Source organism: Pelodiscus sinensis, chromosome 4, assembly GCF_052426305.1.
Source record: "Pelodiscus sinensis isolate ZL-2025 chromosome 4, ASM5242630v1, whole genome shotgun sequence".
Taxonomy (NCBI): domain Eukaryota; kingdom Metazoa; phylum Chordata; order Testudines; family Trionychidae; genus Pelodiscus; species Pelodiscus sinensis.
Window position 1 is genome coordinate 48,555,987 of NC_143055.1, and position 25,990 is coordinate 48,581,976.

The 25,990-nt window shown below is 41.1% G+C and overlaps 2 protein-coding genes across 2 annotated transcripts in view; both read right to left on the reverse strand.

The window, feature by feature from the left end:
• Positions 1-17,030, reverse strand: part of NFXL1 (nuclear transcription factor, X-box binding like 1) — a 102,388-nt gene extending 85,358 nt beyond the window's left edge. The window contains exons 1-7 of the mRNA XM_075930466.2: positions 16,805-17,030; positions 12,310-12,477; positions 10,334-10,443; positions 5,351-5,484; positions 1,028-1,206; positions 617-778; positions 366-466 (exon numbers count right to left, since the gene is read on the reverse strand). Coding sequence (XP_075786581.2) covers positions 366-466; positions 617-778; positions 1,028-1,206; positions 5,351-5,484; positions 10,334-10,443; positions 12,310-12,477; positions 16,805-16,967 — 1,017 coding nt within the window. The 5' untranslated portion in view covers positions 16,968-17,030. The remainder of the gene's footprint in view (positions 1-365; positions 467-616; positions 779-1,027; positions 1,207-5,350; positions 5,485-10,333; positions 10,444-12,309; positions 12,478-16,804) is intronic.
• A 6,920-nt stretch (positions 17,031-23,950) lies between these two features.
• The window catches only part of CNGA1 (cyclic nucleotide gated channel subunit alpha 1), a 33,275-nt gene continuing 31,235 nt past the window's right edge, over positions 23,951-25,990 (reverse strand). The window contains exon 8 of the mRNA XM_089777643.1: positions 23,951-25,335. Within this exon, the coding sequence (XP_089633769.1) occupies positions 23,951-25,335 (1,385 nt within the window). The remainder of the gene's footprint in view (positions 25,336-25,990) is intronic.

Genomic DNA, 25,990 nt, shown 5'->3' on the forward strand with positions numbered 1-25,990 from the left:
CCATTTACCGGGGTGCTCCTACGAACAAGGGGATATCAGATTGCATTGCAAAGGGCTTATTTCACAATCCATGATGTGCTTTTCACAGTTGTGAAACTGGTAGGTTTAGTCATAAGCAAGCAAAATTGCAACAGTCAACAAGGTTATGAATACTAATATTAAGGGTGAATTGGGCCCATGTAACATCTATCTTCAAATGACTGTTAACTAGATTTGTGTGTGTGCACATTCAAAACCATGTATCTTTACAAAAAGAATAAATAAAATTGAAAAACGTTACTGGTTAAAGTTTTTGTTAAAGAAAATTGGCTGTTAAGATGATCCCCCAAAACATTTTTTTTTTTAAAAGGACTTCTGAAACATACCTGCTCACACTGCCAAAATGGACTTGCACAGAGCCTTTCTGCTATTTGTCTACCACAGATACACCTTTGTTTACTGACTCGTGGGCAGGGCTGACAATTTCCTAAAATAAGTAATGAATATAGATTTAATTGAGAGGGGACAGAAGGATTAAAATCATTTTTTCCTCTCTGATCAGTTCATACAGACAAGCTTCAACTCTTAACAACTGATGATAACTACTCCTCTAAATTGGTTCAGAGATCATGTCTACCTGGGTGACAAGGGTTCTCACAATTGTGCTGTCCACATGGCAGCTTTCGACCACATGGCAGCTGACATGACCATTCTTTGGTACTGCACCTTCGTGGCACTGGTTTAGCCTTCTTACAATAACAGGCTGTTGTGACCACCTTTGGGCAAGGAGGACAAGGACCTGCGAACAATTAAAAAGAAACAATAAAATTAACATGTCATCACTGAATCTACAAGTCATTTTATTCTCCTTTCATTAGTGTTCAATAACTTATATCAATAACAATATCCAACAAATATTCATATATATATATATATATATATATATATATATATATATATATATATTTTCAAGGTTTAAGTCCACAGTCATAAGTGACTTTAAGCATGATAAATTTCATGACTAATTGATATAATGTAAGAGACTTACCTGGGTGACAGAGCAGAAGGCACTTATGCCCACATGGAGGCTTAAACTCCTTTTCACATACTTGGCCACATGAGTGAGGTACCAGCCATGGGTCCAACTCTGGATCCTCTACCTTCCCACAGTAGCAGTAGTATCGAGTCGGAGTTTCAGATCGTTTGTACTCAAACCTACATTTTGGACTGACATAGGCAAGGAAAAAAAAAGAACAGTTTTACTGATTATGTTTGGCAAAGCAACAAAGATATTAACAAAGGATTTTCTCCCTCAAGGTGGAAAATTTGACTAATTTTTTTTAAGTCAAAATTTGTTTTAAATTGACACAAATTATATTATTTGTTTAAATAAGCTATTTAAAAGAAAATCTAAATTGAAAATGCTAATGCCTAAATTTACAATGATTTAAGCCAGAGTAACCGTACATCCAAGAAGAGACCTATAAAAGACTCAATCTAATTAATATATGTAATTAATAAATATATGTTGATAAATGTATTCAAAATATTTGAGGGTTTTTTTTAAATAAGAATAAATATTATATGCTGTTGTGTGTTTAATTAAATCTCAGTTATCACCTTCATGCAATTTGATATAAATCATGAGTCAAAAAAAATCATTCACCATTTTCAGATATACTAAAATATACATTAATATTAAAATATTAAGCTATGTAACTGCTTAAACAGATGCATACAGTCATAGTGTACCCTCCTAAGCAGCCAAAATATGTGAATATAGTGTAAAGACTATTTTAAAACAACATATTGGCCTATTGCCGTGGTCCCCAACACGGTGCCATGCGCCCACCAGGTGCTCGGGGCCGGCCCCGGGGGCGCGGCGCATGGCGGGGGGAGCGCCGGCCCCGGGGGCGCGGCGCTTGGCGGGGGGAGCGCCGGCCCCGGGGGCGCAAGTGTCCCCGCCCCCTGGCGCCCGACAACCTCGAAAGGTTGGAGACCACTGGCCTATTGAGATCCCTTCTAGTGACCCACTTCTATGTTGTAAGGGTTACAAGTACGCACCTTTCTTTAGAAAATAAGTATAAATGAAAGAGTTTATTCCAATATACTCAAATTGAGGCTTTTCACTTGCTGATTTAAAAAAAAAAAAAAATCAATCCACACTGTTTTTTGCTATTGTTTTAGTTAATAATAATTAAGTTTAATACACACCACGATGACTGCTACATATTAGGGATGCTAAAAAGCAGTCAATTAGGTAACTGTGTAACTGTTAAAATCTTAGCAGTTACATGGTTATACATTGCGGGCACTGCAACATAAAGCTTATACTGCAGAGCCCGCAGCACATCTAGACACAGACTGAGCAGGGTGGGGTGGCTCCTATCCCCACTCCCAGGGAGCTGGCTGCTGCAGGCTCTTCTACAAAACCAGCAATACCGAGTGGCAGTATGCTCCCTGGAAGTGGGGTCAGGAGCCAGTGTGTAACTGTTATGGTAATTGATAAGCTCATGTGGATTGGTTAACCATTTAAACAGTTTCATTATTACATCCCTATTACATACCAGTTTTTAAATGCACAATCTCATTAAGACCAATTCTTCAGGCTCCCAATGCCACAGTACCTTTCCCACAAACAAGTTTAAACTGCAGAGATTTTTATATACTAAACCTTTAGTATAACACTTTTGGAATACAGTTACAGGATTTAGATATTACTTGCGATGTAAAAGAGTACATGTAACAACATTATTACTTCCTTTGCATGGGACCAAGAGCAGTGACATTAAAAAACTGAAACTCTTCCTGCACTTAACTCCTAAGATGTGCAAAACAAAACTTAATACCTTAAAATATAGATGTATGAGAGATTACAAGTTACAGTTGCCTGACACATAGGACTAGCTGTAGTCAGTCCCCAAAAAGACCCATAGACTCCAGGACCAATGACAATTTTAAAGGGCAAATTTCACAACCCCAAGATCTGCAAACAAATGTAACAGGCGCAGAAGACAACAACAACAAAAACCATTTAATTCAATTTGCCATCTTGCTTGTTTCTCACCAGTTTCCACATGGTAAATGTCCTACCTCTAAGTGGTTGGGCACTCTGTACTCAGAGCTAAACCTCAGTTCTGTTTTTTCTTGTTTGTTACCAGAAAAAACAAAGTCTCTACAGCAGACAGCTGTGTTTAAAATCAGTTCTCCCTTTGTCTAGCTCCTTCACTTCTTGGTCTAAATAAAACATTGACAGGGAGGTTATTCTATCCCACAAGAGTCTAGTGTCCCACAGTCTAGTGTCCCACAGACTGCCCAAGAATGGGAAACAAATACAAAAAAAAGGTGTCTCTGTGGAAGAAAATGTGGGGGGGGGGCCAGTACTAAGTCCAATAAGAGTGAAAAAAATGACAAATTTGTAGGTGATGTTGGTGAATCAGAGAAAAACCACAAATCGTGCCTCAAACAATCTGAGCACTTTTAGTTTTCAATTCCATTCCAGGTTGGGTTTCAATACTGCTGACAGTAATAGATCTGAAAACATCCAGATTGCTGAATGATCTGTTGTCTCCAATTATGCCCAGGAATTGCCACAACTACTACAGCTACAAACATTTCTCTTCTGCCCTGCTGATGACAGCAGACAGATACTAGTTCCATCAAGGAAGCAGAGAGCCAGTAGCACAGTTCATTGATACTCTAAAAATGCTGTCAAAGAACTGTCAATGAGGACAAATATTAAGTTATGCTTAATGTGACCAGTTTCTCTCTGGATTACAGAATGATCAGATCTGAAAGAAGTTTCTGACTTATCAGCACTAGCATTCAACAAAGCGTAGCTATTGGCATGGAAACTGCAGAGAACAATTCTCTGAAATTTAGGGTGAACCAAGTAGTACACTTCTTAAATTGGCAAGCCAAAGGACCAATGCACAAAAATTCAATGTGGCCATTTTATGCAAATTGTATTGCTATCCAAACCAGCTCATTTGATTGAAGCAACAAAAGAAAGGACACATTGCCATGATCTGTCACACAGTTGAACCATCACCAGAGCAATCATACATTAAGGAAGAAACCTATGAAGTCTGAATCAAGACAGAAGTCAAATTATGATTTAGACTGTTTAGTGAACATTTGAGTCTTGCCACCCATTTCACAAAGTGAGTGAGATACCAGTGCTCAAAAATGATGGCTCCATCTAAACTTACATAGATTTTAAAGTGACAGTGAATCCAACTTTATGAACAAATCAGTATCTACTACCTTTTAGTGAAGTTTTTTTTTTTTTTTTTTGCTATTCTTAATAGAGCACAGTGTTTTAGTATACAGGATTTGCTCAATGCATACCTACAAATGGAGAATGATATGGTGTACGGCAAATATCTCACAACACATGAAAGGGTAGGATGGGGGGGCAGGCTTGGGGGCTGGGGAGAGGGGCTACAACAAATTGCCTTTGTGTGTTACATCAGCACCTGCTCTGCTACAGAAAGCAACCAGTGAGATTCTGAAGGAAATGACGGGAGTTCAATAATATTTTAACAACATTCTCATTCGAGAGGGGATCAAGAGGATCATCTTAAAAATCTGGATTCTGTTTTGCAACAATTTGCAGACCATGAACCAAGACAGTGTGAAGACAAAAGTGAGTTTTCCAAACCTTCAACTGAATACTTGTGACATACCTGAGCCAGGGGCTTAAGAATCACCAGAGAAAGAGAAGGCAATTCTTCAAGTGCCACTGTCAGAGAACATGCCACGGTTCTCAATTTTTTTAGATTCTTAGAATTTTATCATGCTTTTAAAGGCAATATATCTGTCCTTAGAAGAAATCAAAAGTGTCACTGAAAGGGTCATTTCCTCTGCGGTTGTATAAGCTTTTGAGAATAGGGTTAAGAAACACTATTTGTAGTAGAGAAGGCATTGTCTGCCTGCATAAGAGCAGAAGTGGTTGCTAGGTAAGAAACTGTATATTTAACAAACATGTAAATCCAGTCTGTACTGTAATCTTTTGCTACCACAGGTTAGCCACCTCTAGAATTTTTCATATCATAGCTCATTTATATTAAGTTTATTGGTGGTAGTGGCAGTAAGAGATTTTGAAATTGATGAGAAAACGTTTTAAGAGAGGGCAAAACATGAGATGTGTTACAGTCAAGTTACTGTTTTCAGCTATTAAATATTTCTAGGCAGTGGTTATTTTTATGTTTCCTGAACACACACTGAGCCAGTATGAACTTCAAACAAAATGTAAGCAAGTTTGGAGTATACATTTTTCATCTACAAGGACTGTCACTTTTTAAGTGACTCCAGTTCCCACTTAGTCCTCAATCAAGGCATTTTTGTCAACGTAACATGAAACACTTACCAAGGCCATGGATAATCTTTCTTCCCAAAATCATCATCTGTCAAAGGAGAAGATACAAGAAAAAGGCTGTCCTTAGCCCACTTTTGGATACATGGCATGTGAAATATACAAAAACATCCAGAACAGCTCCAGACCTAAAAGATAAATAAAAAAAGAAATGACTAGCATCTATTGGTTAGCTTCTGATTAAATGAATGGGAAAAAACCCTCACCCCAGCATCTAAAGGGATATCAACTTTAAATCTAGCCAGTTAAAAAAGTAGGTAAAACTAGTTTCATATACTATATGCATTCACCTGCTAATGTGGATGATTTTACTACTATAGTTTCATACTGTATATTTATTCTCTCTTCTATTGCTGTAAAAGTTTCTCCAGTTGTTCATGTGGGTCTAATTATATAAAAGAAATACTAGTAAAGATATTCCCCTCTTTAATCTTAGGTGTTACATGCAACAATAGTAAATCAAAGATGAATGAAGACGTGTCAATTTTAACATGGGGTAAATAGGAAACTTTCATAAATGACAAAGTTAAAAACACAATGTATTGTGATCAGTCTCCTTCTGTGTACCATTTGCCATTATTGAAGTTATATAATCTTGATCTTAGCTGCATTTTTCTTTGCTGATTCTGAAGTGAAGCATAATCATATGCTCAATACATCCCTATAGCTGAGCATCAAGTAAAACAGAACAAACGCAATTTTATGATTTCACTACAAGATGAAATAGGGGAGTTGTGAGGGAACACTTTCTGCCTAAAAGTAGTAACTGGAAACCTGCAAACAGCATAAGAACAGTTATGAAAACACATGAACGGTGAATAAATGTGTTGTCAGTTTTCAAAATAATCTTTCAGATATCAGACTCTCTCAAAGCAATAGTATAGGCAAAAATCTATAAAAATACACCCAATTTACGCGTACACAACTTCCAATGCATAGATGTGAATCAGGGCCTATTACATACATTTGTAAGTCTTACACAATACACAAAGATGCAAGGCTGTGCAAACCAATGTCACACCCCTTATAAGTTTGCAAATTCATAGTGTAACAAGGACATTTCAAGTTATAGTGTAAGGTCCTTTAGGATATGTCTGTGCAGCCTATGCAAAAAGTCTCCTGGCCCACGTATACAGACTCAGCTCATGCTATCAAGCCTAAAAGCATCTGTTTACACAGTGCTTTGATATCATTGCTTGGACTGGAGCTCTAGGTCTGGAGTCCACATACTCTTAGGCTCAGAGTCTGAGCTGCAACAATATTTGGCTTGCTACTGAGAGTTCCAAAGACACACCCTTAAAAATCAAGAGTGTTGCAGGAACTGGATTTAAGTGAAACACCTGAATATGAAAGTCTGAATTTCCTTTTTTCCTGGATTTACCCTTGGATATTTTAAATGGAACCAATTTATTTTATGCTTAAATAAAAAGGGAAGAGAAAACATTTCCAGTCCTCTGACTCAAAGTCAAAAGCGTGTTATACAGGCTCACTAAGGGTATGTCTACACAGCAAAGTTATTTTGAAATAACAGCCCTTATTTCAAAATAACTTTCCTAGCGTCTACACAGCCAAACTGCTATTTCCAAATAAATTCGAAATAGTGGAGCGTTTATTTCGAATTTGGTAAACCTCATTCTACAAGGAATAACGACAAATTCGAAATAGCTATTTCGAAATAAGTGCTGTGTAGACACTTATTTCGAAATAGGGGGCCTCCAGCCATCCCAGGGTGCCCTGGTGGCCACTCCAGCCTCAACCAAGAACACTTCTCTCCTTCCCTGGAGCCCTTAAAGGAGTAAACTGTGGCCACAGTGCCTGTGCCAGCTCCAAGCCTGCCAGCCCAGAGTCAGCAGTCACTGCCCGACCCAGTGGCCCCAAAACATGAGCCAGCAAGCCACTGGCAACCAGCCCTCAACCACTCCCCAGGATGCCCCCAACATCCATGATTTCTGCACTAGATGGAGGAACATGGCCATCTGTGGCAGGATAGCTGCCAGCCTGGCCAAAGGCCACATGCGAACCCAGGAGCAGGTTTGCATGAAAATCAAGTTGGTCTGGTGAGACCCCCAGCCCTGAGCTTCCCCTCCCCCTTCTTCCTCTTGCTTCCCCCTTCCAGCTCTCTCCTCCCAGGTTTGCCCCTCCCCTCTCCCACCTCCTTTCCTCAGTCTCACCAGAGTTTCATTCCCTCCCCCCCCCCCGTTTTGTTAAATAAAGAGAGTTTGTGTTCATGAAAATCAGGAAGACGGGTTAGGGAGGGATAAGTGGAAGGACGTGAAGGAGGAATGAGGCACAACCCCCTAGTGGGGCAGACCAGGGAGGCTCTTCATGCTCCTCAGGGTGGAAGCTCTCCCGCTGGGCCTCCTGGATACTGACAGCCCCCCGATAGACCTCCCAAATGGCAGCCTGCAGAAAGTGCAGCCAGGCTTGCAGCAACACGTCCAAGAGAAGCACCAGAATGCCCAGGGGCAGCTCTGGCTCCATGTTGCAGCATTCTGTGATGTCCCGAGTGAGGGCAACCATAGCACACAGACAAAATGCTTTGCTGTTCCTCATCGAGGTAGACAAGCAAGCAGGGAAACTTGAGAACTGGCCGTCCGGGAGAAGAGGGGGGCCTTTAAGCACAGACTTCAGTTAGCTGCCCCATACAGTAAGTACTGACCTAGTGCCCTGCCGGAACTGGTTCCGGCCAGCCTTAAATGTGATTCAGAGTCGACTCAGTGTGGACGCACTATTTCGAAATGCATTTTGTGTGTAGACGCGTTATTTCAAAATAACTACTTCAAATAACACTGTAGTGTAGACATACCCTAAGAAAGTTACTATCTGTAATAGCAATTTCCAAAACTAATGTTTATAAACAGTTGAGAGGTTTATTACATTTGCATTAAAATACTCAATGGAAAAAATTGTCAAGGATCCAAAATGAGTAACAATGTGTTAATTAAAAAACAAAAACACAACTTTCATTCTGATTTCCAAATAATATTAGGTCTACTGTGCAAAGTCAACTGTTGCCAAACAAAGATGATTTAAAAACAGACCCTGACACATTAAAAATAGCTTATTTCAATTAAAAAGATCTAACAAAAATAAATGTATAATGTGTTAAAATTGCTCACGGAAGCCAAGTACAATTTTTTTTTAATGATGGCTAGTTGTTTAAGTTTCTCTACACATTCCCTCTTTTGCAGCAATTTTTATTATTGAAAACCAAGGGTACAGCCATTCTATTCCCCCTTACAATATTTTCTAGAGTGAAGTCTGATGGGTCCCATCTACTTTTAAAATTATGTTTTTTCCAGTGTGGGAGAAAGATTTGGCTTGAAATATGTAGGATCATCAAAAAATGTGGCTGCATGAAAAATAAAATGGTTGGAGGTAGAGGAAGGGGGGGGGGGGGACTGTCGTTTTGACTATGTTTATTTAGCCATGCAGATCTGAGTGCCAAGTTATGCAAACTAGGGATGCAAGCGACGAATCAATAAGAAAAAGCTAGTTGAATAGTCACTCCCCGTCGCTGCCGCCTTGCTGCCTCTATCAGAAAGAGAAAGGAGCACCCCACAGCTCCAGCACCATGGATCCCTGCTAGGGCTCTTATACATTTCAAAGCAGAAATGCGCATGAAGCCCGGGGACAGTGGAGTCCCTCGCTAGCTCCAGGCTCCATGCAGCATTTTCATCTTTGAAGTGCATAAGAGCCCCTGCTGGGGCTCTTGCATGTTTCAAAAGCAAAATGCCGTGTGGCACTTCCGCCTTTGAAATGTAGCAACAGCCCAGGAGGGCTCTTTTGCTACATTTCAAAGCAGAGTGCTCTTATCAACTAATGCCATGGAATTTCCATCGACTATTCAATTAGTTGATTAATCCAGTTTTATCATCCCTAATGCAAACTCTCCAATCTTTCTTTCATCATATCTTCCTGACCCATTTTGCAAGAATGACATTTATTTAGGTTCCCCTGACTATATGATCCAATTGTGACACTACTGCCGATTGTAACAGTATCTTATCCAAGATTCAGTGACTGTACATCCTATTGTGTGACTTTCTAAAATTTAAAAATGAGATCCTTATATTTAGGCTTGGTAGGATTAAATTTTTAATTGGTAAACTAATGAAAAAATATTCCCCACTATACTAATCTACAGAATTAAGAAGAGTACCTCCTGAAAACTTTAAAGCTATTTTGTATGTTTTGATATATACTGACAATTGTACTTTAACAGTTATAAAGCTTTAACATTTTTAATCTCAATATCTGTCATTAAATAGTTGACCAACTCACCTTCCCCAATTTCCTGCAACTGTGAAAATATAGATGTTATTCATCAAAATTATAATGAAATAAAAAACAAATTCTGTCACGCTTACTTCTACTGTTCCATAGCCAAAGGTGTGGCAGGGATCTCAGAGCAAAGAACCCAAAATTCAACACTATGATTTCAAGTTATAAATGCACAAGCCTTAATACTGCACAAACATGACAGACAAAAAGTAAACTATAGGTTAAACCTCTCTTGTATGGCACTCTCTGGTCCCACAACACCCATGGTTCGGCATGATTTTAGTTAGCTAGATGTTCATGTATCATAGGTGCAGGCAAGTCTCCTGTAAAATTTATTTACGGCCATCAGTCCTGGCTCTGTGCTGTTATTTAACTCTAATTTACTCCTAAATATCTTCTGAGCACCCAGGAAGCAGTGGAAGTGTTGGTAATGATGCTAGACAATCCTGCCCTCCCATAGTTCAGCAAATTCTCTGTTTCGGCACCAGTCAGGTCCAGAGGATGCCGGACTAGAGAGGTTCAACCTGTATAATTTATGTAATATTCAGTACTGATAGAACTTTCATATTAATCCTCAACACTCCAATGAATTACACAAGTTAAAGATTTAAATAGCAACACATTTACTTGATATATATTGATAAAAAGCAATTTAGCTGGTTAATACCTTCAAGACTATTGTAAAATACTTACAGCTTGGTTCCTCTTAACTGAAGCAATACAAATCAAACATGTTAAAGCCCCAGACTGGAATGCTTCATTCACATATTGTCTTGTGCGTTCTAGTTCACTTGCATCTCCATCTTAAATGCACAAAAAACAAGTCAAGTCCATCAGTGTTGGATCCTCTATATCTCGAATATCCAAAGATAAGCACTCATATTTAAAGATAACAAGTACAAATTTTAAAAATGTCAAGTTAGTGCTGCATTAAGCTTAAGAGAGTAAAGAAAGTCACACTATTCAAGATTGCAAGTCTGTCCACACAGCAGGGCTGTAAATAGACAGCAGGCGCACAGCAATTTAGTTAGTTTAATTTCAGTTCTTGAGACTATAAGTGCTGAATCCTACAGTCCTCCTCACCTGCATCGCAATAGATTGCTTCTGCCCTTCACGAAGCAGTGGCAAGTATACACAAGTTGCTACTTCTGACTCCACCTGCTACCCATCTCTGTCCTATTAGCTCAAACAGCCCTGCCTGACCAGTTCTTCCCTGCTACTCTGTCATCCCCACTCCTTCAATTTTCAGGAGCTCTTCCATCACTAGCATCCAATTTCTCTTGCCCCACCAAATAAAACAAAAATGTAGGCATGAAAGAAGTGGTGAATGTAAAAGGTCCAGATGCTACATAACTTGATCCCATGCATGGGATCAGGTTATCTTGGTTACAATGTTATAAAAATTCAGCCTAAGAAGTTGGGGTACATATAGGGATTTAGTCTCCCTCCAAAAACAAAAAGCTGCAGTCCCAAAGCCTTATTTTGCAAACCTGAAACTTTTCTTTCCTCACTGCTTAGTAGTTAGTCAGCTTCCCCCCTGAACTGGCTGGTTGTACAAGTGGCATGCAATTGTAACAGACTGCTAGCAGCAGCACCTTAATCAGTTGCTGCAGCTCTGAGCCATTTTACACTTTCTGTTGTGGGATTATGAGCATCTGGGTGATAATTACTGGGCCAATAATATCATTGGGAGTCTATAAACAGAAAGGACAGGAAACAAGACTGATCTCAGAAGGGAAGCTCAGAGAGCCAACTGTGCTAAGGAAAGAGAGGCTATACTGAAAGCTTCTGCTATATTTTATCCATGTGACATTCGGTGCATTTTAACAAAAAGCAAAACAAACAGAGGAATAAAAATAAACACGGTGAAATTAAAATATCATGGAAAAGTTTATAACTGGAATGTGACACACAGTGTAGACATCACACCACACCACACCAGATAGCAACAGAGATACCTTGTGACAAATCATCTATCAATTTTGAACACCACAGAAATTAAGTATTTAAATCCATATGTTAAGAACATTAAAATATCAATATAGTTTACCTACCTTTAATTATCCAAGCTTTTAAATATAGATAGTAGGGATGTGAAGGTTTAACCAGTTAACCTTAACTAATAAACCACACCCATTAAGGATGAGGTTAACTAGGGGGGCTGGAGCAGCTCCTTGCCTGCCACTGACAGGGGACTGCTCCAGCCCTACAGGGGGGACCACTGCAGACAGGGACTGCTCCGGCACAGCTCCTGCCTACAGCAGGCCCAGACGCACTATGGCGCAGCCTCTGTCTGTGGCAGGCCTGAGCACCCTGCAAGCAGGGGCTCTAATCAGGATGCTAGAGCAAACCCTGCCTGCAGGGCACCCTGGCCCACCGCAGACAGGCTGCTCCTGCGTCCTGCAGAGAAGACTGTCTGCAGCAGGCCCAGGTGCCCCACAGGCAGAGAGTATTCCAATTGGGACACCAGAGCAGACCCTGCCTGCATCAGAGGGCTGGGTGAGGGCCTCTCCAGCCAGGCTGGAGCAGCCCTCCCCTCACCCTCTTTAATTGGTTACATGATGTTTAACGAGTTAGCCAATTAAACAGGATTGTACATCCCTAATATATTGTAGCGCAATTAAGCTAATTTCTTATATTACAGAGAAGTAAACATTAAAATATTTTACCAGTTTGAATAGTATATGTTGTGAATGTTTTGGCCAATATCGTTCCATGTTTTCCTTCAATCTCATCGTCATCTTCTTCAGAAGAACTGAACTGGGCTTCAACAAACTTTTTTGCTGCTGCTTGATTAGCCTTCTTAATTTCATCAAATTTCTTCTGAGAAGATAATTCTGTATAAGAGAATACATTAATCTTAATACCATATTAAGTTTGGCAAATTCAAATGCCTTTTCCTAATTTTTTTAACTTAATAGTCTCAATAGATATTCTATTCTTATAGCCAGTTCTCATTTTATTGCATTTCTAATACAGCATAAGTAAACATGACTTTAAAAAAATGTATCAGCATAAATGTTCACAGCTTTGGAAGCAGTATTTGTTAATTGTGTCTAGTGGACTGGTATCTCTATTTGGAAATACAGTAATATTTAACCAAACAGACATATCTTATCAAAGTGTGCTGGATAGACAGTACATACTAATGCTTTACCTAAAGCAGGCATGTCCAAAGTCCGGCCCGTGGGCCAATTGCAGCCTGTGTTCCGGTTTAATACGGCCCCACAGGTAATTTGGCAATATCTATCTTTTAAGGCCCCCAACGAATCCATATGTATTGAGATGAATACATTGTAAAATCTCAGTTAATGTCAGTTGGTCTAAATCAGTTATAAATATATTTGGACACAACATGTATACTTGGTGTTATGTTCCTGTTCATATTTTTTGAACTTAAAAGTTGACAACCTTTATTACCAATATGTAATGTACTTTACAATGTTCCTGACATATATTTCAGCTTCCTGGATTTTTTTTTCATCTGGCCTTCAGATATGAAAGGCAGAGTGATTTAACACCTGTTTAGATTTGTCATCCATGTGACGAAATGAAAAGTATGCCGTTTGCAATAAACTTTGCATAAAATAGTTAATTTGCATTTAATTTTAATGGTTCAAAGAATGTCAGGCAAAATGGTCGGCCCTCACGCATGTTCACTTCATTAAATCTGGCCCTCTTTGAAAAAAGTTTGGACACCCCTGACCTAAAGGCTATTAAAAATAGTATTTCTTTTTGTAATGCCAGGCACTGCGATATTTTGCTGAAACTTTGAAGGTACACTTAACCATTTCTACTGCTGTTATAATTTTTTTTTTTAATACTGTTCTCCCTCCTGTCCAGGGCTTTGCTACTAAAGGTGCACTACATTATTTGACAAAATAGAGGCTATTTTAATCTTGTCATTTTAGAAGACAATATCTTAAACTAATGAGTACAACATTGAAGGAGAATGGGTTTGCAGCTGGGACTTTACTTCAAAGTCTCATTTCTTTCTTTGGAGAGAAACTAAAGATCTTAATAAATGCATTCTTGCCCCCACTTTTATTCATTAAGAATGCTACTGCAAAGAAATTCTTAGTTCATTGCTTTGACCACATCACCTCTGTCTTTGCAGCTCTCTATTGGCTCATACTACTTTATTGCAAACAACTACTTGCCTTCATTTTCAAAGCCCATCACAGTCTATCCACACCCTATTTATCCCTTATTCAGTAACAAAAGTTTGATTCTTAATTCTGACAGATCCATTTTACTCGCCTCCATTAACCATTTATTCCTTTTTAAACAAAAAGTTTTCATGCTTTTTCCTACATGGCACCTCACGCTTAGGAGAATGTCCCCATAACGATCTATAAAGCTACCTCATAATCCACCTTCAAAACTCCTTTCTACTAAGATCTCTACAAAAAGTATGGCACTGGTGAAGCTGCAGATATATTGAGCCCAGTGCCCATCTTGCCAATACTGTTTCATTGTTTGTCTGTATTCATCTTTAACTCTTGGTATATACAGGCTATTTCTACACTGTAGACTTACAGCAACACAGTTGTACAGATAAACAGTCTCTAGTGTAGTAAGGATGTAAGTAACTAGTCAAGTCAATACTTGACTAGTCACCTCCCCCTGCTTGCTGCCTCTGATAGAGTCCCAGATACCGTGCCACTATGCCTCTGTGCTTTTTAAATATAGTAAGAACATGTTCTTACTACATTTAAAAAGCAGAGGCACAGCATCTGGGACCAGGGATGAAGCAGGAATCAGCTGATTCCTGGTTCACACCCAGTTCCCCACTGGGTTCACACCCAGTTCCCCACTGTGCCTCTAACTTTTAAATGTAGTAACAGCCAGGCAGCTCTTGGCAGCATGAGTGGGGACTGCTCAGTCCCATCTCTCACCATCCTGGGGAGCCAACCCTGTGGCAGCTCTGCAGTTCAAATGTAGCAGGAGCTGGATGGTAGCCCAGCTCCTACTACATTTGAACTGCTGAGCTGCAGTGGGGGGAGGGAGCACCCAATCGAGTAGTTGATGGAAGTTACATTGACTACTCTATTAGCTTATTATCTACAGTATAAAATCTTTTCAAGGGAGAGCGCTTTCATACGGATATTATTAAAACACTGTTAAGGAGAGTAATAGTAGGAGAACTCCTCCACACCGGCACTATTGTCAGGGAAGTACATCAATCAGGATGTGTTTTTTCCTCTCCATCCCAAATGACAAAAGTTTTGCTCACAGCCTGAAACTGTAAATTCATTGTGACAAAGACCATCTTTCTGTTCTGTTTCTATAGCACCTAATACAATGGGGTTGTAGAAGCTGTAGAAACCATTTTCATATTTAGCTAGAAGCCATCTTGTATATCAGAAACCATTTCAGCTTTTCTCTCAAGCACGTAGACCAGAGTGAACTTTCTGTCACCCCGCGAGAAGAGGCCTACAGGATGGGCTATTGGTATGTGTTAATTGGGCTGGTTGGGACAGGAGATGTACTCCCTCGTACCTGTCCGCCATTTTGTTGATAAGGCTTTGTTTTTCCAAATTTAATTGAGGATTTCTGTAATTGGATGCCCTGACGTCAGACTGTTTGGCTAAGTGTATAAAGATACTAGGATTGATTGTATTAGCAGCTTTAGTGGGCCCGACTTTGCTGGGACCACGTTTGGCTCACTTTGCTTTACTGATCAATAAAGCAATCAGTTGTTAGCCGCCTAAACAGAGAGGAGCGTGTTTTTGCTTCGACAGGGTCCTGGCCCATGACTAGAGCAACCAGGCACTACAATAATGCAAATGAATTATAATAAAATCACAACTCGTTGAGACTCCAACATAAAGTGTAGTAGCCTTAAGATCAGATACCGCAGAATTAGAGATAGAAAAGGTTTCTTAGGCCATTCATTCCATCACCATACCAAATGCAAATTGTTCTGTATTCATAAGTGTTTTAAAACTAGATTTCTTGTGTCTTGCTCGGGGAACACTGAGATTTTCCAAAGGCCTCAATTGGAGTACTGTGTCCAGTTCTGAGCACCACATTTCAAGAAAGATGTGGAGCAACTGGAGAAGGTTCAGAGAAGAGCAACAAGATGATTAAAGGGCCAGAGAACATGACCTATGAAGGAAGACTCAAAGAACTGGGCTTGTTTCATTTGGAAAGGAGAAGAAAGAGGGGACATGATAGCAGTTTTCAGTTATCTAAAAGGGTATCACAAGGAGGCACAAAAAATTGTTCTCCTTGACATCTGACGATAGGACAAGAAGCAATGGGCTTAGATTGCACCAATGGAGGTTTAAGTTGGACGTTAGGAAAAAATTCCTACCTATCAGGGTGGTTAAATACTGGAATAAGTTGCCTAGGGAGATTGTGGAATCTCCATCTCTAGAGATATTTAAGAGTTGTTTAGATAGACATTTATCAGGGATGGCCTAGACAGTACCGGGTCCTACTGTGAGGCCAGGGGACCGGACTCGATGACCTCTTGAGGTCCCTTCCAGTTCTGGTGTTCTATGACTCTGTAGGACTGGATTTATGACCACTAGCTCACCCCACCATGGGCAACAAGCCCCAAGCCGCCACATCTTCCTCCACTCTCTCGTGGATGAGTTGAGCATTTTATATTCCTCCCCCCCACCCAAAAAAACCCCCAAACCAACCATAAATGAAGTTGCTTTTTTACTTGCATGCTCCCCCACTCCCCATGATTTTTTCTGTGGGTCAGTGATCCATCATAAAAAGTTCCCCCGGCCCCTGACTAGATTATAGAAGCCTTGCCCACACTAGGAAGTACTTATTCACATGAACAGCCCAATTGACTTCGCATTAGATATGGCAACCACTGTTTGGGAATAATCTCTGCAGGGCTGCAAGTCTCAGAGGGGCAGCCGTGTCAGAATGTAACCGTAAGACTAGCAAGTAGCCCAGGGGGCTAACAAATATATAAGAATTATGAAGTTTCGTAGGAAAAACATCTTCAGAGGAGTCGGACGGGCTGCAGCCTGTGGCTCCTGGCCCGGGCACTCGGCGGAGGGGGCCGGGCAAGGGAGACCCGGACACAGCCGGGGGGCTTCCTGAGCCGCTGTGCTGCCGTTATACCCGGCTTGCGCTGGCCCCCACCTGCCGGGGCTGCCAACGGCTCAGGGGCGGGGCCCGGCGGGGGATACTCACCACTGGCTGCCCCGGAGGCGCTGCCCCCTCCTCTTCCCCGCCCGGGCCGCGCGGCGGCGCCGCCAGCTCCCCCGCGAGCAAGGAGCCCGTTCCCTGCCTGGCCGCCGGCTCGGTCGCGGGCTCGGCCCCTGCCCCGGCCGGCCTGGCGCCACGCAGCCTCCATCCCTCCCGGCGGCAGCAGGACAGGCGAGACGGTGCTCACCGGCAACGGCTAAGTCCCGCCTCTTCCGCCCGAGGCCCCGCCTCTTCCGCTGCTAGTGTCCCGAGCTCAGCAGCGGGGTCGGAGCGGCCTTGGCAGGACGGCCCCGATCCTCCCACGGCCTGAGTGCAGCCCCCAGGGGTAGAGGAGAGGCGCTTCCGGGGCGGGGTTGCTACCGCTTTGTGCGCCTGGTACCGGCCGGGCGCTTTTGTTTGTGCATTTAATAAATAACTGGGTGTGAAGTGCAGTTTGCAAAGTGATGTCCCCAGGACATTGATCATTATTATCCCTCCTTTTCTGTTGCTCATTTACTTGCTAGTTTGCACAGTTCAGCCATTCCTAATAGGCTTTTGAGTTAGTGCAAATTAACAGACCCGGCTGTGCCTTTTTATATGAAACTTCATAAATTAAACTCCGTAAGGACCTGTGGTAATTAGGAGCAAGGAACGCTAGAGCTGTGATTGCACAGCATGTACTAGTCATTTGTTCTTAACTTACTGTCCATTATTATGGCCAAGGCTGTGTTTGTCCTGGAAGTAGTGGATGCTGTGACTTCCCGACATCCAGATGCTACAGTGATCATGGAATGTAGAGGCAGGGCTTATTTGAGGGGTTCAGCTCCTACGCTCCATCTGCTATCTCAACCCACAGGCACCACACTCACTGCTTCCATGGGATGCGGCTCCCAGCCAATAAGAGCAGAATAATCAGGACATGGGGTGGAACATTGGCAGCATGTGCCACTACAAAATTAGAGATATAGGCTACGTCTAGACTGGCATGATTTTCCACAAATTCTTTTAACGGAAAAGCTTTTCCGTTAAAAGCATTTGTGGAGAAGAGCGTCTAGATTGGCACGGATGCTTTTGCGCAAAAGCATCCGTGGCCAATCTAGACGCGCTTTTGCGCAAAAAAGTCCTGATCGCCATTTTCGCAATCAGGGCTTTTTTTTCGCAAAACAAATCTGAGCTGTCTACACTGGCCCTTTTGCGCAAAAGGATTTTTGCCCGAACGGGAGCAGCATAGTATTTCCGCAAGAAGCACTGATTTCTTACATGAGATTGTCAGTGTTCTTGCAGAAATTCAAGTGACCAGTGTAGACAGCTGGCAAGTTTTTCTGCAAAAGCAGTTGCTTTTGCGGAAAAACTTTCCAGTCTAGACACAGCCATAAAGTCTTACTTAACCAGTTAAAGCTTATATTTAACTGGTTAACCAGGATGTGGGTTCAGGGCCGCTCCAGTGTGGCTGGGCGTGCCACGCCACAGCTGCTCCTGGGCGAGCCCACCAAGGATGGGGACTTCTCAGACAGGGCTGAGCCCACGGCGCTGTGGTTGGGGGCTGCTTGGGCCGGGCATAGCTAAGCCAAGCCTGCAGCCTTGCTAGCAGAGGGCTGCTCCAGTCAGGTTGGGCCCACCATTCCACACTGTGCTAGAGGCCAGGCTGCAGCAGCCCCAGCCTGCCCTTCCCAGCACTCAGGGGATATGTCTACACTGCAGGCTTCTTGCACAAGAGTTCTTGCGCAAAAGATCTTGCACAGGAGCACGTTCCCACTGCCATGTGCTTTTTTGCAAGAGCGTCTATGGCAGTGTGGACGCTCACTTGCACAAGAAAGCTCTGATGGCAATTTTAGCCATAGGGGTTTCTTGCGCAAGAAACCTCTGTTGCCCATCCCCACTGCCTTCTTGCGCAAGAGCTCTGCATGGGAAGAGGAATAACTCTTGCAAAAGAAGCCCTCTGTTCTGACGCTTGACTGTAAATTTACTTGCGCAAGACACGTGTGTAGTGTAGATGCTCCGCAAGTTTTTGCGCAATAATGGCCATTTACAGTTTTAATCAGGGCTATATAGTAAAAGTCATGGACAGGTCATGGGCCATGAATTTTTGTTTTTTGCCCATAACCTGTCCATGACTTAACTAAAAGTGACTAAAATGTAGCTTCAACTATGACTAACAAAAGATCATCTTGTAAAGAGACCTGACTGGATTCTGATTTTTAATTTTGAACTATAAGCAAAATAGATTTATAATCTTCTGGCAAGTAAATACAGGCAGTCCCCGAGTTACGCGGATCCGACTTACGTCGGATCCGCAGTTACGAACAGGGCCCTCCCTCTCCCTGGTCTCCAGCAGACCAGGGAGAGGAAGCAAAGCGGCGGAACACGCGGGCAGCGGACAGCCCAGACACGTCTGGGCTGTCAGCTGGCCGCATGCTCTGCGGCTTTGCTCTGCTCCCCGTCCCCCTGGTCTGCAGACCAGGGGGACGGGGAGCAAAGCCACGGAGCCCGAGGGCAGCAGACAGCCCAGACGCGTCTGGGCTGTCCGCTGCCCGTGTGTTCCGCCACTTTGCTCCCCGTCCCCCTGGTCTGCAGACCAGGGGGACGGGGAGCAAAGCCACGGAGCCCGAGGGCAGCAGGATAGCCACGGGCAGCAGGATAGCGCAGGATAGCGCAGGATAGCGCGTCACTATCCATACTCAACAACTTCATTATAAGAATTTATCACAATATTTTTGCTTCACAAAACAGAAATTAAAGACTATGTTTGTAATTGATGGAATTTATTTGGAAGACAAATTCTTAGAAGTTGTTGCCGTACTGTTGAAAATTATTCTGTACACCTTAGACTTAATCTATTAAATACACAAGACTTCCTAACCGTATTTGTAATATTTTAGTGACTTGCAGTTGATTCACTCTTAATGGTTAATTTCTAAATATTAGAATTCTGAAACAATACATTCCAGTTTTGCAGTGGCCTTTGAAATCCAAACTCACTTTTGAATATAGTAGGATTTGTATCTATAATGGACCAAACTGGAACCCAAATTTCTAAGTCCTGATGCTGTGAATACTGAAGTTTGTACAGAACTTGTCTCCTCTAAGAAGTCCCATTGACTTCAGCAGAACTACTCACAAAAGTAATGTTATGCATACACTTAAATATTTGCAGGATTGAGGGATTTAGGTCATACAAAAATGCAGCGTGATTTACAAGAGCTATATTGTCTTCAACATGAAACTTAAAACATCCTTAAATTTGAAGAATTTTAATATAATTGGAGTATACATACATAACCCCTACATTTTTATTTCAAAGTACTTTGTCAGAAGAAAACTTTAAACATAGTTTTCTTTTAACAAATATATGCTTGTTAAAGTTAAAAAATTCAGTATTTTATATTATAAAATTTCTGTCTCTCTGAAGTACACCAGAATATGGTTTGGTGTTTCTATTAGAAATGAAGGATTTTGTTCCGCATTCCATGATATTTGCTTCAGGAAGTCATGTCAAGAAAATGTGTTCATGTAAATATAGTGACATCTAGCGGCCATTACTGATGTCACAGCCAGATGGACCAATAAAGCAAGCCAAAAATTGTGGTTTTGACAGTAGATTTGAACTTGTATTCACTAAAATACAGCAACAGTAGAACCATGAAATCTGTCAGGTGCTACATGTTATTACCACTGGACCACACGCTGCATTGCTGCATTGCTGCATGTAACATCACCTCTCTGTTTCAAATGCTGCAGCACCAAGTTCATGGATACGTGCATAGATAGGTGAAGCCACATCTGGAGTATTGTGTCCAATTTTGGGCCCCCAACCTCAGAAAGGATGTGGACAAATTGGAGAGGGTCCAGCAGAGAGCAATAAAAATGATTAGGGGGCTCGAGCACATGACCTAGGAGGAGAGGCTGAGGGATTTGGGCTTGTTTAGTCTACAGAAGAGAAGAGTGAGGGGGGATTTCATAGCAGCCTTCAACTACCTGAAGGGAAATTCCAAAGAGGATGAAGAGAGGCTCTTCAAAGCAGTGATGGATGGCAGAACAAGGAGCAATGGTCTCAAGCTAAGTTGGAGATCTAAGTTGGATATTAGGAAAAACTATTTTACTAGGAGGAGAATTAGTTCTCTAGGGAGGTGGTAGAATCTCCATTCCTAGAGGTTTTTAAGTCCCAGCATGACAAAGCCCTAGCTGGGATGATTTAGTTGGGGTTGGTCCTGCTTTGGGCAGGGAGCTGGACTCAATGACCTCCTGAGGTCCCTTCCAATTGAGAACAATTTTATAATGTATTGACTTTTTTTCATTGTATTCCTTTGGTATATATAGTCATGCCAATTCTCTTCCAGAATTTGATCTGAGGAAGTGGGTCTGGCCCACGAAAGCTCATCACCTAATAAACTATCTTGTTAGTCTTTAAAATGCTGCATAGTCCTTTATTTTGTTCGAGGTTACTTAGACTCTTATAGTAAGCCATTGAAGCAGGAATAATCTGTTTCTTAAATGCGTATAAAGTATCTAGCATACGATTTGTAAGTGCTGCAGCAATATAAATAATGAATTATATAATACTCTTTAACTATAGTGTTTGGCTTAGCAACCTTTAAAAAAACCATTCAAGTTAGGAAATGCCAAAAATAAGGTTGGTGAGCTAATATCTCTTATTGGATCAACTTCTGTTGGTGGAAGAGACAAACTTTCAACATTCCCAGAGCTGTTTTTCATGTCTGCAAAAGGTAACCAGAGTGTCTCAGGTAAGTACATGGTGCGGCGGCATGTTAAACATAAAGGCTTTGTCTAGACTGCATCCCTTTTCCGTAAAAGGGATGCAAATTAGACACATCGCAATTGTAAATGAAGCGGGGATTTAAATCCCCCCCACTTCATTTGCATAAACATGGCTGCCGCTTTTTTCTGGCTCGGAGTTTTGCCGGAAAAAAGCGCCAGTATAGACGGGGATCTTTCGTAAAATAAAGCCTTTTCCGAAAGATCCCTTATTCCTCTTAAAATAAGGAATAAGGGATCTTTCGGAAAAGGCTTTATTTTCTGAAAGATCCCTGTCTAGATTGGCGCTTTTCTCCGGCAAAGCCCCGAGCCGGAAAAAAGCGGCAGCCATGTTTATGCAAATGAAGCGGAGGGGATTTAAATCCCCGCTTCATTTGCAATTGCGATGTGTCTAATTTGCATCCCTTTTACGGAAAAGGGATGCAGTCTAGACACAGCCAAAGGGTTAAAGACATTGGAAGAAAGTACTTAAAATGAAGTGAACAATTAACCCCTCCATAAAGATAGGGCCAAACAAGAGTTAGTGTGTTATAATTATTGTAATAAGCCATAAAACCACAATATCTTTGTTGAGACTATGATTTTTTTAGTGATCAGCAGTTATGCATTTAAGTTCCCACATTATGTTTTGAAGGAGTTGTATAGGTTTCCTTTGAGGATGAGGACTAATTCGCCAGAGATGAGGTGACTTTGTGAAATGTATTTGCTCATTGGTGATATGTTATTTTTATCTTTCATAATTTTTCTATGACAGTTCACTTGAGAATGGGGATTGTCTACCTTCACCCACATGTATGTTGCAACATTTGATGCACTGGATGAAGACCACCATGCATTATGATAGGCACATGTGGATGCCATAGACATTGAAAGGTGTGTTGAGAGTTCATTTAGTCATTGTAGTTGTGGAAATACATCTTCAGGTTAAAGATTTATTGTACTGTCAGGGTATGGTGCTACTTTGAATGTGTCCTGGTCTGTGGGGAGCTTCATTCTGACTATGAGGCCATATTGCATTTACAGTAGAACCTCAGAGTAACAAATTACAGAATTACAAATTGACAAGACAACCACATACCTCCTTTGGGTCTAGAAGCACACATCAAGGAGCAGCAGAAACAAAGAAGGCAAATACAGTACAGCATTGTATTAAACATAACCTAATTTTTTAAAGGAAATTAGCATTTTTCTTCTGTTTAGAAAAGCTTCAGCGCTGTATTATGTCTGTTTTCACTTGAAAACTTTTGAAATAACCATAGTAATGTTTTATTTAAAATTACAAACATTTCCGAGTTACAAACAACTGCCAGTCCTGAGTTTTTTGTAACTTTGAGGTTCATCTGTATGTCTACACAGATTACAAATAACTAATAAAAATGTTACCAAATGTTCCCTTATTTATATAGTTTGATGAGACTAGACTTATAAACAATAATAATATGCAGTAAAACTTTGCATGTAGATTAAATGCACTTCAGTTTTACATAAAGGATAATATAAATGAACCATTAGGAAATATTTATATTGTTTTAGAACTTAACCTATACCAATTATTTTCCAAAATACAAAGGAAATACAAATACATAGTCCTTGTCCTGAAGGGCATAAAATTGTAAAAGACAAAACGATGGGTTTATATTGCAACATTTAGATATCAAGACTCTAAATTTGTATATATATATAGGGTATGTCTAGACTACATCGCTCCGTCGACAGAGCCATGTAGATGAGTTTACTAGACATAGGAAAATGAAGTGGCGATTTAAATAATCGCCACTTCATTTACATCAAAATGGCCGCCGTGATGTGCCGATCAGCTGTTTGGCGGCACAGCGCGGTAGTCTGGACGCTCCATGGTCGACAACAGAAGCCTTTGTTGATCGCTCTGTTATGCCTCGTGGAATGAGGTTTACCGGCGCAGTCGACAAAGGCTTCCATTGTTGGCCGTGGAGCATCCAGACTACCGCACTGTGCCACCAAACAGCTGATCAGCACAGCGCGGTGGCCATTTTGATGTAAATAAAGCGGCAATTATTTAAATAAGGAAACAAATGATGTTTCATGACTGCGTTGTAGCTTATAATAAAAGATTAGTGTGTCCAGGTGTCTGGTTTTGAACCAGACAGTCCAGTATTTTAGCTTTCTGTTCGGGAAACAAATTGAGAAAATATAAATGTCCGGTATTTCCTAAATAAGATGTAATGTAGATTGTGATGTAATGTCAAGTATGTCCGGTGTTTTTGTTGAAACCATCTGGCAACCCTATAAAGGATCAGATCCCCAAGGAAAATAATTGAGGTCACTCAGTATCTTGTAGGATTTATCCTTAACTGCTAGTGGCAGTCCCTAGGATCTTATTCCAGTGGTGACACTCCAGATTTATTTATCTGTTTCTTCTAAATCTGAGAATTCAAAGTGCGTAGTTGATTTCAGTATTTTTTCAACTTGTGTCAGTCGTTTTTTCAGTTTCTGCTGTGAGGCATCATATTCAGCCAAAAGCCTAGCAAACTTTGTTTGCAAGTTGTCCACCGATCCTTCCATTTGAATGACCTTTTCTTTGATGTCTTTAGAATCACTTCTTGCATTTGCAACATTGATATCCAGTAACCCATCCTTCAGCAAGATTTGTTTACCTTTCTCTTCCAACATTGCCTTTGCATCTGGATACTCTGTTAAAGCCTCCATGAGGTCATCTTTAGATAGACAAAACAAATCTGAGTATCCAATGCTTCTGATGTTGGCTGTTCTTCGATTGCCAGCTTTGCTGCCTTTGATATTAAGTATGCTAATTTCCCCAAAGTAGCTGCCATCACCCAGGATCACAAATTGTGTAATTCCATCATCAGCTACTACAGCAAGTTTGCCTTCTTTGATTATGTACATCTCTCTTCCAATATCCCCCTTTCGGCAAATGTAATCTCCAGGACTGTAAACTTGAGGCTGCAGCTTCAAGACTAGTTCAACTAACAGGCCAGCTTCACAATCTGAAAAAATCCGAACTTTCTTTAATGTGTCCAGATGAACACTGATTGCAATTTCTGCTCTTAATTTATCTGGTAGGTATTTTAAAACTTCCCTTTCATCCACAGCCTTTTTATTTGTCCACAAATAGTCAAACCACTTGATAACTCTTTTTTCTATTTCTTTACTCACATTTCGAAAGTGCATGTACTGCTTGATAGCATCAATCCTTCCTTGAAACTCTGCTCTGGCAGCATTCATATTGGAGATCATGGAACCAATATTACCAACAATAGTAGCAAAGATCAAAACCCCAACCAAGAAGTCAACAACCACAAAGAAGTACTCAGAATCCTTTACCGGAGGAGGTGTTTCCCCAATAGTGGTCAAGGTCAACGTTGACCAGTAGAGGCTAAATACATATTTTCTAGCCAGACGGCCAAATTCAGGATCAGAGATGTTTGGGTAGACCCATGTGTCTGTCCCAAATCCAATGGCTTTGGAGATTGAATAGTACATACATGCATTCCAGTGAATAATAATCACAATGTACATAACAAGAGTAGAGATCCTGAAGATATTTGGATAGTTTGTCCTTGTTTCTGTACGCTGAAAAAACTCAAACATCCGAGATACTTTAAGTATTCTGTTTATTCTTAGTTCTGGATAGTTTAGCCCTAATTTAAAGTAAAGTAGATCAGTTGGTATGACTGACAGTAGATCTAGTTTAAATTGTAAAGTTCCTGTATATTTTTGTTTAAGTTTAAGTTCTTCTTTCACCAACAAACCTTGTTCCAGGTAACCTAAAATAAAATATAAAATCTTTCAAATTATTTTACTTTATTATTTGACTTGGACTTTTCTATTCCTTTATCATCTGCTGAATCCTGTAATATGTGAATGTCAACTTAATCTTTAAAATGATTTTGGTTGTAGAGTTTCTGAAAGTACATAATTTTCCATCTTTTTTATCATGATTCATAGTTTAAACAGCTTTATATGTTAACTGGAATTTGATTTTTGCAGATAATCAATTGATTTTTTTTTTTTGCAGATATGCAGTTGCAGCCATATTTTGGCCCTGGATGACTTGATTAAGCAGAGACATCAGTACTGTCTGGCCTGGCTAGGCTCTGTGGAGTCTTATAGAAATCTTGAAGGGAGAAACCATCTCCCATCGTAGAAGTATTGCACTTACAGCCTCCCATGTCCACCCCTGTCTTCTATGGTTTCTGCTGGCTTAGCACATAGGCCAAGGATGAGCAATAATTTTGATGGGGGCCCACTTCAAGATTTTGGTAAGTGGTTAAGGGCCACATTTTTCTATGAAGGGGGTCCAGGATCTGGGATGGAGCCTGGGTGCAGAAGAGAGCTGGGGTCCTGGAGAGCGAGTGGGGTCTGAGAGGGAGTTTGGGAGAAGGAGGGGTTGTGATCTGGGGCAGAGGCTTGGGGTGCTGG